At 50.7% G+C, this 16,273-nt stretch overlaps 1 protein-coding gene across 1 annotated transcript; it reads right to left on the reverse strand.

The window, feature by feature from the left end:
- Positions 1-4,015: 4,015 nt before the first annotated feature.
- Positions 4,016-4,723, reverse strand: LOC100909232 (uncharacterized). The gene is made up of 2 exons (XM_003745719.2): positions 4,400-4,723; positions 4,016-4,191 (listed from the first exon to the last, which is right to left on the reverse strand). Exons 1-2 carry the CDS (start codon positions 4,600-4,602, stop codon positions 4,092-4,094), a joined length of 303 nt encoding a protein of 100 aa, XP_003745767.1. The 5' UTR covers positions 4,603-4,723; the 3' UTR covers positions 4,016-4,091.
- Positions 4,724-16,273: the final 11,550 nt, after the last annotated feature.

A 16,273-nucleotide genomic window follows, 5' to 3' on the forward strand; every position in this document is an offset into this window, starting at 1 on the left:
CCTGGGGCATTCATTCCGGGGTTCGAATGAGATCCGCTCAGGAGAATCGCTCGATTCACGTTTTCCTCGGAGTGCGGCTGATTCAAATGTTTCGAGAACCTGATTTTCTGGGGAAAGAGACAGATACGTACCTCCGGTCAAGAAACGCGAACCTTCTCTTATTGCTTCATTTATCTTCACGTAACGGACTTGACACGTAAAGATCATTAAACGGTCTCGGGATGGATTTGTTTTTTCTGGAGGTTCCAAAACCCTGCAATGAGCTTTTTGATGAGCATTCTTGGACCGCATGCTGAAAATAGCTTGTCAGACATACCTCCGTGCGCATTCCTGAGTGACCCACAATCATCAGACCCATGTCGGTTGACCCTGCTCACTTATGGTCGTGTTTCATTGTGACTTACTTCGTACCTACTCTTGCTTCATTCGGGCTTAGTAGAATAAATTTCTGATCATCACCGTGAAGCGGTCCACCGCAATTGACGCGTCCGATAAGTTATGCTGTGTGATGAGCATCGACATATTGAATATTCTCGGCGTGCTGTGAATGAGTGTTGTCGCATCAATATTCAACAAAATTTCTGCGATGAGCCCGCGATCTGTCTGCCCCTCAATGAGTCTGATAGAAAATCGTGTTCAAGGTCGTTTCGGCCAGGTATTGTTCTTAAGTATGAATATCATTCATATTATTTTCAGCCAATGATGCATCGATTTTGAGTTTTGCTGTTCGGAAACGGCCCATTCGTTTCGAATTATTCGATGGCGTCACCGAAATTCGAAATCGATGGGCTCACGGGGTCATGCTGATCGTGAGGGGAAAATCTCGATCTATCGACAGGCTGGCCGCTGCTACGGATAGGATTTCCGCGATGCGCTCCCCCTCTAGCATCGATGCTCAGTGGAGAATAGGGGACTCGTTTGTTCAACTGCTTCGCGCGTTCAGCAGCCTCGCGTCAAAAGCTAAGATGCTGCCGGTCACATCCAAATGGTCAACTCTTTAGCAGCGATGAACCAGCGATTTAATGTACGCTTGATCGAATCGCCGTCGATCCTCGACGGTTTCCGCGGAAAGTAGACCGAGTTCAATTGAAGGTGATCCATCAAACTCAACCTGAATCACATACGGCGGAGATATCGGACAAGATGAAGAACCATCGACGACCTTGTTTGAATGATACGTGTCTCACGGGATTTGATACGACTGAAAGTTTCACAAGTCGAGCAATTTATCCGTTGTAAACTGAGAGACGACGCGAAAGCGTGACTCCACGCGCTTCTGAGTCGTAAGCCACGCGCCCCGGATCAAAAAGACTCTTTTGTCCCTTGGCCGGCTTCAAGCCAATATTTGACATCGCAATTGACAGCCCAGGGAAACTAGGGCTCCTTTGAGTCACTTTTCCCAAGATACGAGTGCTTTTGATGAGGTGCGTAGGCCATCATTGGAAAAAAGTGTTCGATTCTTCCTACCGCTGTTGGCCTAGAAGATCATCGAATACTTACTTTCGCGGATTGCCATCGAATCTTCAAGACTGCCCGACCTTGCAATCATCTGCTAGGATGTTGGTCATCGATTTCGCTTGTTGTATGAGTTCAAGGTACGGAAGTGAGAGCCAATTACATGAGGAATGATATATCCGTTCAGAATATGTATAGAGGAATGAGTCTAGAGAAACGATCTTCGGATCCAAATTGACAGACTGTAGGATTCGCCGAAGCGCTCATTCGTTTTGCATTTTTGTCTCGTCCAGGTTGAGACAGTCGAAGCGCGATTTCTCCGAGCTCTCCGGTAGAATGGGAACTTCATGCTCTGGGACTCCGCTTCTTCCCCGACAGATTAGCACGAGGGTATTACCAGACGATGTGCGATACGGAACTCGGGCGTACGGAACTCAGGGCAAATATCAATCTTTGGTTGCTGCGTCATCATTCATTATGGATAGGTACATTTTGTGAAGAGGGTGCTTCGGGTGCACCCGAACACATTCAACCGACGGATAAACCTGTTGATCGGGGGCCTCCGCTTTGTCGAGGGGAGCCGGAACCAGGAGGAATGATTGGAGACGACGACAGCAGCCTGCACCAACAACATTGCACACGTCGAGAACAAATCGGTGAGATCGACCATAACTTATTCCGCTCGCCGGCGATGACGAACGATGCTTGGGCGAAGCGACCCCCGATTGAACCGTGACGTGATAGTCAAATCCTCAACGCACGAGTGTCACCACGTAATCTGTCAGACGAGCGGCTCCTCAGGAACATGCGTTTGTGGTAACTGTAATAACCCCAGTTATTTGTATCATTCGAAAGCTTGCATATATCAATAATAATTATGAGCCAGCTGCAGTGGCTTTCCAATGTCCCGAAGAGCGGCCCTTGACCATCAGATGTGCGCAAAGAAGCGCTTATGGACTGATCCGCTCCTACCTAATTCGGGAAAGGGGATTCGTAATGAAAAACTCTATGAAAGTCTATGGGGGGAATTGCTGTCCAGTTGTGGAGCTCTATGTCAATGATATTGTCCCATATTTTGTACCTGTTTAATTAGTGGTACTTCTCTGTCATTTGCCCACTTTCATTGATTTATTATCCTTCACTCACTATGAGAATGAACAATTTGACGATTGTCAACGTGTAAATATTGAGATTGGTTAATTTATGTATCAGCACGCATCAGCTGTACTGTGATGATACACACTTTCCATGTGTATCAGTTTCCGTATATATTACTCCCCAGTACATATTATCGTTGGAGTTTGGCACGTTGAGGTGCGACAACCGCTATCCGAGCTATTTGGAAACATTGCGATAGTCCGTCTCCATAGAATACTGATATCTGTAATATTTCAGCGAAATGAATTACCTTAGGACGGCGAATCCTCCTGGAGCCAAGGAGTCCGTGCGACTGCTTTCTCCATATATCGAATTTGAACGCCCAGAATGATTCTGGTGTCTTTCCATCGGGAGGAGCAAACCTGACAATCGATCTCGTCCATCCTTCACTTTCTTTGCCAACTTTCCGTCTCCGGGTGTCCCAGTGTAGCTCAGTGTCTCGCATGGAGGGTTGATACGGGATTTCATATGACGGAGTCGGGTTTTGAATGTGGATTTCCGCGGATAGCTGAAGGCTCAAAATGATGCCTTGCCACAGCATGGTGGATCAATATTTTTTGCTCAGATCATCCAGTGCTGACAGAGGAGACGGTGAGCATATATCGCCATCCGCCTCCGGGAAGCCGGGCGCTAGAATGGGACGATGTCCCGGAAGTTCCTCCTTGATTTCGAAAACCTCCTTCCCGGGAATCTCCTTCCCTGCCGGAATGAGATGTTCCTAGGTCTGCCTAGTCTCACGGCGCGGTACGATGGTCGTTCATCCTAAATCGAAGGTGAAGTTGTCGGTTTTTGTCTTCCGGCTTTCATAACAAGATATAGACCGCGTCGCTCGCTTCAACGGGACCGTAGGTCGCCACCAGTGGAGGTTTCGTGATGTCTCTATAATCTGTAGATGCAACAATCACTAGCTTTCTTAATCATGACTCTGACATAAGCCTATTGAGTGTGTGTAACCTTGGAGGTAGGCCATTCGAGATAGTGGTGGTCACCTTCTCCGTAAGCTATCGACAATCCCGCTCCCGTTACTCTCTCCTGTTGTAACTCAGACCTGAGCGTAATTGACAATTGATTAAAATCGGGAAAGTGCTTCGAACAATGCGTAGTTTCCCCACGAGAATGAGATTCATTCCGCGTTCACCTCTTACGGGACACTATCCGAATGTAACATCGTATCTCCCTTCCTACGGAGTCACTGCGGGGAGACGTCTCCTGCGATTGAGCGGCACATGGTAATCGCTGATGTCCCAATGGATCGTGAGATATTACGATTCCGAAAAACCAGAATGCGGGTGCATTCACAGAGTGTGGGTATGCGCAGAAAATGGGAATGAGCAGAGGTTCTTCAGTGTATAAACGATTTATTTACAATTGGTGAGCGATGTCGACTTACAAAATGAAAGTAAGAGCAGGAATATACAGCGATTCAACGATAAGCTCCGAAACCTCCTGTTTCACGCAGAACGCACGCGAGTCTAGTTTCACCACCATCCAGAATCCCATCCGGATTCCCATCCTCCTCCGCTGTGCCATCCGTTGTCCCAGCCGCCGTGCCATCCGTGATCCTTCACGACCCAGATCCTGAGGATGGAAGAAAAATAATGAGATTCCCGCGATAATCTACTCGGCGAGTTGTCCGACGAGAATTAGAGCCGTCGTCATAACCCGACAGGACCGGGCCTGATCGACTCCTTTCTCGATGCTCTAAAGAAAATAATGGGGATGAAACTTTTGAAAATCCCGTCTCTCGATGTTTTCTCTGAAGCGACTCGACGGACGTCAGACTCACGGCTCGTGGTGCTTCACAATCCAAATCTTTGGATGGTGGTGATGTTTGGCGAGAGCGGCTCCGAGAACACCTCCAACAGCCCCACCGACGAGGGCTCCTCCAAGGAGAAGCTTCAGCTTCTTCTTCTTGAACTGCGAAGAATCCTGGACGAATACTCCGAGGATGAGCAAAACCGTCAACACCGCGGCTCGGCTGAACTTCATTTTCGAATGCCCTTCACGTTCACTTGTGCCCTCAAACCGAGACTCCGGAGCGCCAACTTTTGCTTCGACGATCCTGTTGGTTCTGAACACACAGCTCACCTCACAGCTTGCGAAGAGTGTGTTGTACGATGCTGTCCAGAATAGCGCCGGGTTATATCAGTTGCCCTCGCGCCCCGGGTCCAGATCTTCTGAAGGCCTTTAGGGCAAGGGATCTGCTCTGAAGGTAGCCTGATGGGCGACAATGTGTGTTCAGCCGTTGGATACAACGGCTTAGATGGCTTGATCTGGTGAACAATACGGCTCATCACTTTCGATTAGACCCAAGAACCAGCGGACCCCCAAGGATTCAGTGTAGAAAACCGATCATGCTCCTTCGCGGGCTAATTTGACTGGCGCGAGTCATATGCACACGAGAATTAAGTACCGATCATCATCGAAGGCTAGAACCCAGAGACTTCTAAGACGATTTTTGCTCCGCCTCATGATTCGCGGGCACGCGGCTTGGATCATACTTAGCTGGTTTAGCAGTTGTAGGCAATAAAACTGCGAGGATTTCCATGGAGCGCTCTGGATTCATGTGCCCGGCGGCTGCGCGCCTTAAGTTTGAGGGCTGCCTGTCTCAGTAGAGGCGGTACTACGGTTTATAAGATCGAGGAGAAACTGTTGTCTCTGCCCGGAGTATCCTTTTTCATCTTTAGTTTTTTTCAGCAAGTCGCCCCTCCCTGCCCGATTCTGCTCCATTGTGTGGAGATATCGTAAACATGTTCAAGTCCGGAGAGCCACGACTCCTCGACGGAATCTAATTGGGCATTTTCGGCTGGGGGATCATGTCCGGAGATATCTCCGAAGACAGATTGCATGGTTACTTTTTAGTTTGTCATTTTACCGTGCTTATACATTTTGTGTGTTGCTCAGTCACCGAGACCTTCTTTATCTCATTTTCGCTGTCAGGCTCCTGGATCTCATTTCGACGAGACTTCACGCCGAGGTCGTGGATGTCAGAAATGAAGTGGTCACAGAATAAGAAACGTTTTTCATGTTCTTCCCCCGTTGCGTGAAAGCGCTCATTCGCGCCACAAGACTGTGATTAGCGTGGGAAAACGGATTGAAGCGGGCTGTCTCGTCTGATGTGATTTTCGGAAGCAACGGGATCACGGTGAAAGCATTTAGCGGCCCGGGATGCTCCAGGCGGACCACTCTCGTGAGCAGCCGGGAAGTTCGACCGTTACGGTGAATCATTCCCAATGTCTAACTCTATCGTCTTTAGCAGGATCGACGTATTCCTGTTCACGATGGCCTTAAGGTGTAATGTCATCGTCAAGAAAGTTGTCTTGATGGAGCCCTTCCTCGAAGCCCCCCGAAACTGGATCAGACGACTGTTTACTTTCTGGGGTCATGGCTGCTCGTTGTCTCTAGTCGGGTCATCTCGTCGCGACAGACTATCTATTTCTGGACTGTCGAACCTCGACGCTTTCGGAATGAAGTTTCGGGAAGACGGAAGGTAGGCCATTCACATGATCACCCTGATCCTTGTATTCCCCACTCTCCGAACTGCCGACCTTCGCGAGATCGGACCCGACTAGGTCGTCAAAAACTCAGGAGATCGCTCGCGAACATCGAATCCCTCTCACAGCGGACATTTGAGCTCAACGAAACAAACTCCGGCTCCCACGACTACAAGGCCGAACATGCGAAGAAGACACTTAGCTTCGGATAAAAGTCCTTTGAATAAAGGAATCGTGGGTCAGCGGTATAAAGGACCGTTGTCGACGAAAATGGCGCGTATCGCGCAGTCATTGGGGTCACAGTGGTGGGCGCTCCCCGATCCGCTGTACGCGGCAGCAGTCTGGTACGCTCGGTCTCTCGCCCTCTTGTCGGCCCCGGTCAGACACTGTTTAAATAGCTGACATTGAAACTACATATTCTGTGAATTGATGAGATTGTAAATAGACCTTCTGGGGTCAAGATTACCTCACGTCCTAAATCACCATCACTGCCCACATCATCGACAAAGGTGGTGGTGGGAGTACTACTACTACGTACAACAGAACCGATCGCATTAATTATTATAAGACCCGACAATACTGTGCGCAAGCCGCTCAATGCCGTCTGACATCTCTCGTGCCATCCCTGCAATCAAACCCTGCGAATGAGCGGCGAGTTTGATAGTTCTGATCAATTATCACGATCAGAATTACGCCGGAATCCGAAGGGCCTTTGAGCTCTCGGTTTCGGAATTCCAAGAGATCAGATTGTGTTCCTGATCTTAGCCATCGCTTGGGCATCCATCTTTGGCACACCAAGGAAAGCGAGCTCTTTGCTCTTCATTCAAGGATATTATGTGCGTGAGGGTGTCCGGCTGACTCCGACCCGAACGAGGGGTTTCTTCCTCTCCCCGAGTCGAAAACGAGCAGGCCATCGGTAGACCTTGATTAAGTTTTATTCCAAGCTTTCGGTTCTCAACTCAAGCGGAGCGATTTTCATGCGTATGACTCCTAGCTCATTTTTTCTTTGTCCCGCCCGTACTCAGTCGCTAGCTCAACGAAAGTTTCTCGGATTAATTAATCGTCAGCCGGCGATGTATGCATTTGAAATGGTCTTCCGTTTTCACTCGGTCGCTCGGTCGTTTGCTCGTTTTCACGCCACGCCGACATGCACTAATTTTATTCGGACCGCTGAATGAGAGCTGAAGGGGTGAAAATGTTCCAACAAGGGGCCAATCAAGCAAAGACTACCGGAGCGGCTTATGATTGTAACAGCAGCCTTAGGCTAATGTGTCAAGATCAGCCGTTCGCCGTCACACTCGCTCATTGCAAACGAGAGCGGGACGACCGCGTCAAAAGAGTGAGTGAATGCATTCTGAGAGATGTGTTCACAGAACAAGGAAGGAAGGAAGGATCTGAAACCATCAATGGCAGCAGTGGTTTACTCGCGAAAACTCAACCCTCTTGGAACGAGGATTTAGGGTTTGATCACCCTCTCGCTGATTGAGTTTCGACTCCGCTGCTCGCCACTCTCTTGTATTAATGCCTTGCAATGAGCTCTGGATTCCACTGATCCGTGTCGAAGAGATGATTTGGAGCGGGTAGCACCGAAAGGATAACTAATTTCTCCGGAAAATCGTGACCGAGCTTCGGAAAAGGCTTGCAGGAAGCGCATTTCATATCTTCAGTGAGGGAGCTAGTAGACATTCGGAATCTGCGTCCAGGATCTGACATTGGGGCCCGTGCCGTACAGTACGGTGAAGTTCGCCGGCTGGCTGCCATGGGATTCTCCATGGAGAAACCGAATCGGACCCCAGAGTTTGACCGTTTTTCGGGCTCAGGGCGCTGTGGGGAGACCGAGCATTGACTGCAGCTCGGGAAGCGAGACACATAGCTAAATGAGTGGATGCTTTTGGCAGAGATGGAATGAGCTTTGTCGAGCGAGGTATTCGAAATAGCGATTCGGACTTCTCCATGTTTGTTTCCAGCGATAGCTGTACCTGCCGCCGACCCTCGTCCTGGGTTTCTGCAACGGTTAAATTCTTCCCCCTTCTGCAGCTGTTGAAGGCTGGGTTCGTACTCGGAATGAGATAACATCCCCCCTCCCTGAGATCCTCGTTCAGGTTCATGCATTCCGATTTTTCGCGGGGGACATTTTTTCGAGCTGTGCTCGTGCAGCATGAGCATCCTCCAGTGCACGCTCGGAATTCGGTTCCATCGCCCCCATTCGAGTCCGATCTAACGAATAGAACAAGGAAAGAATCTCATGCCCACTGACCCCCCATTGCTATATTTTCTGCTCGCTAAGCTGGAAATCGAGATCAGATATTGTAGGTAATCGAAAGGATCAGAGTGGTTCCAAAACCATCAATTTCCGATGCGAGCTCTGATCTTCGGATCGCAGATGACCTATCGATGCTTCATTAACGGCATTGAATACGATACAAATAGTGTTTCGATGATGATCCAGCTGGATCGTCTGGTACGGTACCGGCTCTGCATAGGTACGAAGTGGGGCCGTGAAGGTCGAGTTTCCCGATTCAGATGTGAATGCGGATAATTTAAGGAACGATTTGTTTATTTGGTTTCATTGACAAATTATTTATGGAGCATCGGTTGCGGGATATTCTGGCGTGATGCAGCAGACATCTCTCCTTGATTTCTGGTTGGGCGATATAATTTCTGATATTGGCTCACATCGGGCTCGCTGTCTGCTCTAACTGGGACACAGCCGACTCCCACGAGAGATTGTGGGAGCTCTGCTGACCCAAGAAACGTCACCCATGGAGCGAGGTTTTCACTTGTTCATCTATTTGGAATACATTCAACGGAATCCAGTTTCCCCGGGTCTTCGGAGGGAAACACGATTAGAGCCACCAACAAGGCTCATTGATGCGACAACAACACGCCTGAATCGATCGTTCATGAAGTCAGTCGCTCATTTCGTGGTCTCGACAAGCGGCGGCGGGAGGATCTCGTCAGTCGTCGAAGCACTAAGTAAGCATCAGTAAGCATCGAGGTAGTGAAGCAATCAGCGAACCACTAAGGCTCCGGTAGTTTCAATTTCACCGCTTGTCACGTGTGAGGCGCTCCTTCTCCTCTTTTTTCCTCGTGAAAAGAGGAGGGAGAGGCTGCTCGAGGAGCCACCGACGGAGGACCCGAGCCGGAGAATCGGGGACTCTGTGGCAGCCGCGCGAGCGGAGCGAGGGTCTGGGAAGGGGATAATTGGGCCGTCACCTCCATATGACACTTATTGAACGAAGAAAGAAACGAACCGAGCAGATCTCGCGCGTTCGCTCGCTGGCGGACTTTCCTGCAAGCTCACCCCACCACAAGAATCTTGGCTTATGTAAACTAGATTGATGGCGATCATCATGAAGTGTTCCTCTGGAGGACTAGAGCTGCTGCGGATGATGCGAAACTAGATGTAATCTTGATCGAATATCGGGAGGACTAGTTGAACGGCGGAATGTTCATCGGTTTCCTCACCAGTCCCAATAATAAACGGAGTCGATCACGTTCCTAGAAGCTCGATTATATGCAGATGGATTAATTATCTCGGATTATGCGAGGTGTTAGTTGCTAATTGCAAGATATTCAGAGCCCCAACTATGTAACTGTCTAAATACTTTATTCTGATTAACTCGTGCTCTCGCATGTGATCGGCTCACCCATCGCTGATTGCACGATCCATGAATACGTATTTTCAGTATTTTCTTCGCTTCTGATGCAGCCGCGATGCTCAAAGCATAAGGGGATCAAGGTCTCGACCCGCACTGCCCCAGAATTTTCATGTTTTCTCTTGGTGCGGTAAGAAGTCTGCCAAGCGACGTCTCCTTGGGAGCGAAGCTCACTGCTCAGAATCCTCGAAGCTTATTCCAGAGCTTTCTATTCGACTGAATTTTCCGTGAGGTTTGCCCCATTTAGAGCCATCATGTTCTGCGGAGAGCCACGATCCACGGCTGAGGAATTTCCGGGGACGAAGGGTTCAAAATTTTGTTTCCCCACTGCAGTGAAAAGATGTATCGGGGCTTCCATCGTCACTCCGAGGAGGAGTTCTGGGAGAAATGAGAATGAAGGGGACCTGAATACAATTCATGGACTGGAAAACCACACCTCGTGAATTTATGCGGATAAGTCCATCGTCAAAATCTGTTCGAGCTGCGCATTGTTCGCCCCCTGGCTTCGGGGGAACTCGAACTCAAATTAGCATAATCACTTTCGGATAGCCTCCGAGACAAAGAGCTGCGATCGCAGGACAATAATTCACTTCTCGCTACTGTCGTGAGCGTCGTTCCATTTTTCTGGGTTGACCCAAAGACGTGCAAACGACCTGACGCGCATCGACCGTGCTGGAAAGCAGGAGAAATAACGAAAGCACGAAAATATACTCCTTGGGGGAAGCATCTAATTCACCACATATGTATGTAGTTCCCGCTCGGAATACGTTTGGTATGCAAAACGAAGAGAAGTCGCTCAAATCTGACGGGTTCTCGCCAGATTTTGATCCGGGTGTGGCGCAGAGTCGGATATGGCGAAGGTGGTACATTGTAGTACGTGGACTTCGGCGCGATCGATCCCTATCAGGTCATCGCGACAGCAGAACAAATCTTGGCTGCGCAAGGTCCCGGAGGAAAACGTCGACGGAATCTTGAACGTTCTGTCGCTTCACGTCGATTGAATGATGTTCGTTCCATCTGTTTCCAGCACTTGATCCCAGGAGTGATCAAAATGACGCACGATAAGCCACGGTGATTGCGAAAAAGATTAAGATGTAGTCCAAGTGAGCTGAAGGCTCCCCATTTCTCCGAGGGAAAAACGTAGACTCTTATCGTTCGGAGTCAATTCAGACTTTCTGTTGGCCATGAATCATCCCGAAAAACGGAATGGAGCGGACAGACCCTGATGCACTGCCGGGAGAGTGCATTCTGCAGTATGCAAAGGCGAATTCGGAGCTGTGACAGGTCCTGACCGCCGCGGACCAATATTACGATTCGTGTGCGAGTGCGAAGGTGGAGGCAATTCCGTCCCGAGCCGTCGCGCACACAAGCGCACGGCAGTGGTTGAGACTGCTGAGGAGCGAGTTGATTCCGCACCCGGACGCGAGCTGCTATTGGCGCTTTTTGAAAAATGGACTTGCTCAGACCATGAGTGCAAGCCAGATTCTGTAGCCTGCCATAAATCGTCGTGCGTATAGCTGAGAGCCCCGGGCAAGAAAATTGCCGTCCAAACGGTTGAACAGGCAGGTGGGCGGCCCGGTTGGCCGCGTCCCGCCGGCTCGGCGGCCGGCTGCTCGCGCAAAATGGTCGGGCAGGCAGGCGGGCGGGCGGACGTGCAGTGTAGAGCGAGCTCGGACGGCATCGTTTGCATTTTGTCGTCTTCTCCGTTCGTTTTCCATTTCACCTATGACCTCTCGTTTCGACCGTTCAATTGACTGGGCGTTTTCCGCAAGCGAGCAAGTAAGGAAGGCATGAGGGCTGGCCCGCCATCGTGGGCTCATCGGGTGGGAAACGAGACCGGAATTGGAGAAATGGGAGGCCCTTAAGTCCTTTCCCTCTTCTCGGTGCCTCGTCTCTCTTCTCCGGGCAAGGAAAGGGAACTGTCGCTGTCGTCATCGTCGTTGTTGTCGTCATCGCCGTCGAGAGCAACCAACGGAGGAACACTTTAATCGTTTCTTAAAAGCTCTCCTCCACTCTATGTGGGAGGGTGGGGGTGCACAAGAGGAGGGAGAATCCCAACTGGCGGATAGCAGGCGGGCAAGCGGGCGGGCAGGGGAACACTAGGAGAGAGACCGAGAGGGAGGGGCAAAAGGGACCGCAGGGGTGGGTGCATATGTCAGCGCCAGATGACGCCACTCCACCGCAGGAAACCTCAGAATGGCTGAGTAAAGGGACAGGGCGCAAGGGGAGATCCATACGAAAAGAACGACGCACTCGACGAACTCGAGATGGTTAACTCAGCTCAATGCCTTTCTCACGTCCTGTTTTGCATCGCCATGCTGACTCTATTCCGAGTTCGCGCGAAATACCTCCCAATTGAACGGTGTAACGAACGCGTTCCTCTCCACCGACTAGGTGCGAAAAGCGTCGTTTTGATCCCCTCTGAATGGGGGATATAATTCACCTCGCGCAATATAAACGCCTGCCGTTGCTTGGAGTGATTTCTGACTACTCGGTTTTCCAGCTGAGAGAGCGACCGGTACTCAGGGATTGGGGCACGCCGGACGAGATTAATCGAGGGTTGGAATCTGCGAGCTATCCGAGCGAACATGATTTCTTGTCAGAGCTCATTAAAGCAGCTCATCAAAGGAGGCACCGCTCCGAGAGGAAGTGCTCCATTATTCGGATAATAGGTTCAACGATTATCAAATTGGGCCTGATTCTAATGTTAATAGATGAATAAATTGTTCTCTCAACACTCTGTGGAAAAGGAGATGATGATACGGCGGTGGCGGCGGACGACGAGAGCGGAGGCGTGGCCGTCGTGCTTTGGCCCGCTGCCCCGGCTGTTCGAGGCGGAGAACAATTACCAGGACTCAATTGAATCATTGTGGGGGGGAACGATCCGCTCCTTGTATAGATAGCCCTGATTGGCTATCAAACTTCGCATCGGAATCGATTGCTCCCCCGGAGTCTCTCTGAGCGCTCCCCTGACCTTTTCAGCGATAAATTGGAGTTCTGCGATAGTCTGTGGACTTTTTCTTCACTAAATGGAGATAGTTGGACGGGGCAGATTACTCCGCACAGATTGACGAAGGAGAGGTCACGCTCTGAATTCTGATTCCCTCCATGCTCCGCAGAGGAGCCCGGCGCTGATCTACGCAGGATTGTATATCCTCGGGAGTTCTTCCCGGTTCCATTGCAAGGGCTAGGAGGCGACTTCTACGGGAGAAAGCTTCCTCAGGACGGGATGTTTCACGATTACGGCCCTCCTCCGTAGAGGAAGGCCGTGATCGCCTTAATAGGGATCACTTGGGCTCCCAGTCAGAGAAGATGCTTCCTAGAAGAACGTCTGGCTGAGAGGAAAACGACGAGGATGACGACTACCGAGACGAAGACGACGACGACAACGACCACGATGAGAAAGAAGTCGAGAGCAATTCTGCGGGTGACAGCTGAGACGACGATTCAATGGACAGAATTGAAGCAGATCACAGAGGGGACCACTTCTCCAGCCATTCAGCATTCAAAGCCGAGAAATAAGACGGAAAAGAAGAACCACCACCACCAGCTTCAACCGTCGGTCGCGGCGAGAATCGAACAGATGAGATACTTCAAGCTTCTTCATCTCTCTTTCATCGTTCTGTTCCCGAACCAATAAGACATCATCAGCATGCCGTTAGGGGCATAGCTACCCAAGGACCCTGCAGTACTCGACTCTGCTTCGATCCTTTTCGAAACCTCGATGATATTCTCCTACGATGATCCTCGTCCTGCATAATCGACCCCGATCTAGATAAATCATTTTTCTTGAATTCGTGTCGGGGGTCCGAGCCGTGGAGGAATACTGAAATCGGCGATGTCCTCCACGAGGAATAATTGGGCGGCTCGCCTCAAAGCGCAACAACTTTCTGCTCCTTCGATGGAATAGCGCATAGGCGAGCCTGTTTCGTGGTCGCCGCGAGGCACATATGAATGAAGACGAGCCGAGAACAACCGCCTGGAATTTTCGCATCGAAATTCCGAGCCAACCGTAGAGCAAGTCCACGACTCGGGCGGGAATTCCTCGGTTGGAGCAGACGCTGTCTCGGATAACAACCAGTCAGACAGGCGGCGCGCCCGCCACCGAGACGGAATGACAGAAGGAAACGAACTGGCTTCGAAACGAATTGACCATCGAACTAGAAACCGGCCCGAGAGCCGAACAGTTCCCCGGTTAGAAAGCTAGCAATCGACACGTTCAGCGATGCCGTGAGGCGCCAATACGTCGCGCGCGGTCGAAGAACCGTATGTGAACTCCACAAACCGGCGTTTCTGGAGTTTTCGGCCTAAAGAGCAACATGTGGCTTCTAAAATTTCATCGGACAACAACAACTCGGCCACTCCGGATTCATTGGTCATCTATCCATGCTTGCTTGATTGAGTGAGCTGAATAAAACTATTGATTTGTTCCTCTCGAGATCCGTGACGGCCGCCGATGATGGGCCCGACAGGAATTTCGGGTCGAGTTTTCCCCGACCGCGGAAAATTTGGAGAAAAAAGTGACTGCCCTGATTGAGGGTATGATGGGAGATCCTCCTTAGAGCTCGATACGAGCCAATGGAATGTCACCCGCGGGTCTCGAGAGCGCGAGCTCGGGGACCTACACATATCGGATCATGGAATCGGGCAACCCTCGAAAACTGGCGACCCGGAGTCGATCGCTGAGCGCACCTGAGGCGAATGTGACAGAGTGAAGCTCTGCTAGGCGCGAGAGCATGGGGTAAAACATTTTATTCGATGAGAACCCTGGAACGTTGCCGTTATTCCCCTCCTCGAGGAACTGCTTCGAAGGAGTAGAACGGCGAGCTCACCGTCCCGGAAAAAGAGAGAGTCCGAGACATAGCTTGTACACACGGCCCGTATGAGCTGGTACAACTTGAGCAATTCGAGCAGCTCCAGGACCAAACAGAGCAAATCGAGAGAAGCGGCCATCGAAACCTATAGCAACACCCAGTCATCCGTCAATTGGCCACAAAGCTGTCGTTTGCAGCACGGTGATTTCGCTGCGCAAACTCTTGTCGATTCGAGAGTCCTGGAGTCTCCCTTCGCAATTATTGGACTTGCTGCCTCGGGACACGCAGAGTCCTGCAACTCTCGCTTCTCTCATCCTCCGGCGACGTTCGTCTGGGAATCCCGCAGTGGACTCAAGAACTCACAGATGAAGATTTCTCTGAGATTCGCAAAGAAAAGACTCTAGAGATCGTCACGAGCTGATCATGGCTCTGGCTGCCTACGGGGCGGGGAAGGCTTCGAACCCACCGGAAAATCGTCGCAGTTTCGGGGGAAAAGAGGAATATACAGTCAGATCAATATGCCTGGGTCTCACGAGGTTATCGGTTCATTGTATTCGGCACCCTTACACGCTCCCAGCCGATCGAGCATCAGATAAACATTCCCACCGTCATAAAGTCAGACAGAGGGCTTTCTGCGAATTAATGCGACCACAATTTGAGGAAATCCATTCGGGCTCGAGAGCAAAACAACAATGTTTCCAGGGAGCGCTCAATCATGGGAAAATTCCTGACCATGGCGGAACGACGCTCCACGATCCGCGACCTGGTAGCGAGCATTGACGGGTCATTGTTTTTCCAAGAGAGTTTTCGGAATCCTATCTGGTACAAACGATCCGAGACCACCCGGCCCGAGCCATTAGTCTTTCTACTCAGGATCTGTCCTCCAGAGGAATCATGAGCGGAGAGAATAGGATTTCTGAACTCGTTCTACACGCTCACCTCGTGAACGATTCAGGCGAAAAGCACTCATGTGCACCAGAACGTTTTTCCTCGGTATTTTTCTTGTCAGTAGCTACAGCGGCGGGTGCTCCGGTCGATCAGTGAAAAAACAGAGCGCCAGGCACTCGATTATAGTCAAAAGGATCGAGTCGAGAAAAGGTGCGTCAACTCGGCTGGATGTTGCTCTGTGGCCGTGGATCACCCGAGCAGACAATATGACTGTTATTGGAGAAAACAGAGAAACGGTTACGGCTGGCAGGTGAGAAATCGGTCGATGAATGGATGAGCGACGCGTGCTAATTGTTTTCTCTTGCGCGTGTCGTTATTTGCGGCTACCCACTCTCCTCCGTGGTCACTACACGTGTTGTGAAGACCCCCAAGAGTCGCCGCGTCGCCATGATTGATTTTGTGCGGTGGACCCGAATACCGTTCCCGGCAGCGGTACTGGCGGTGGCGGCGACAACAACAACGACGACAAGATGACGAGGACAATATTATCGGCCGGCCCGCCGTGTCAGCCGTCATTGTCGTTGTTGTCGCCATCCCTCTCTTCCTCTCTCGCTCGCTCTATTAACTATTAAACACAATGGTGGTGGTGGCGGCGGCGGCAGCAGCATCTGCGAGCCCTCAGGGAAGGCCCGGTGGGGTAGCGGCGGGAACAAGCTCGGGAGCTTGAGTTCTCCGCAGGCGCTGATATGATCAACCTCTGAAAATACACATGCGCTCACTCGCCGTGAGCCGTGCGTCGTCGCCG

Source organism: Galendromus occidentalis, unplaced genomic scaffold (genome assembly GCF_000255335.2).
Source record: "Galendromus occidentalis unplaced genomic scaffold, Mocc_1.1 scf7180000077485, whole genome shotgun sequence".
NCBI classification, from domain to species: Eukaryota; Metazoa; Arthropoda; class Arachnida; order Mesostigmata; family Phytoseiidae; genus Galendromus; species Galendromus occidentalis.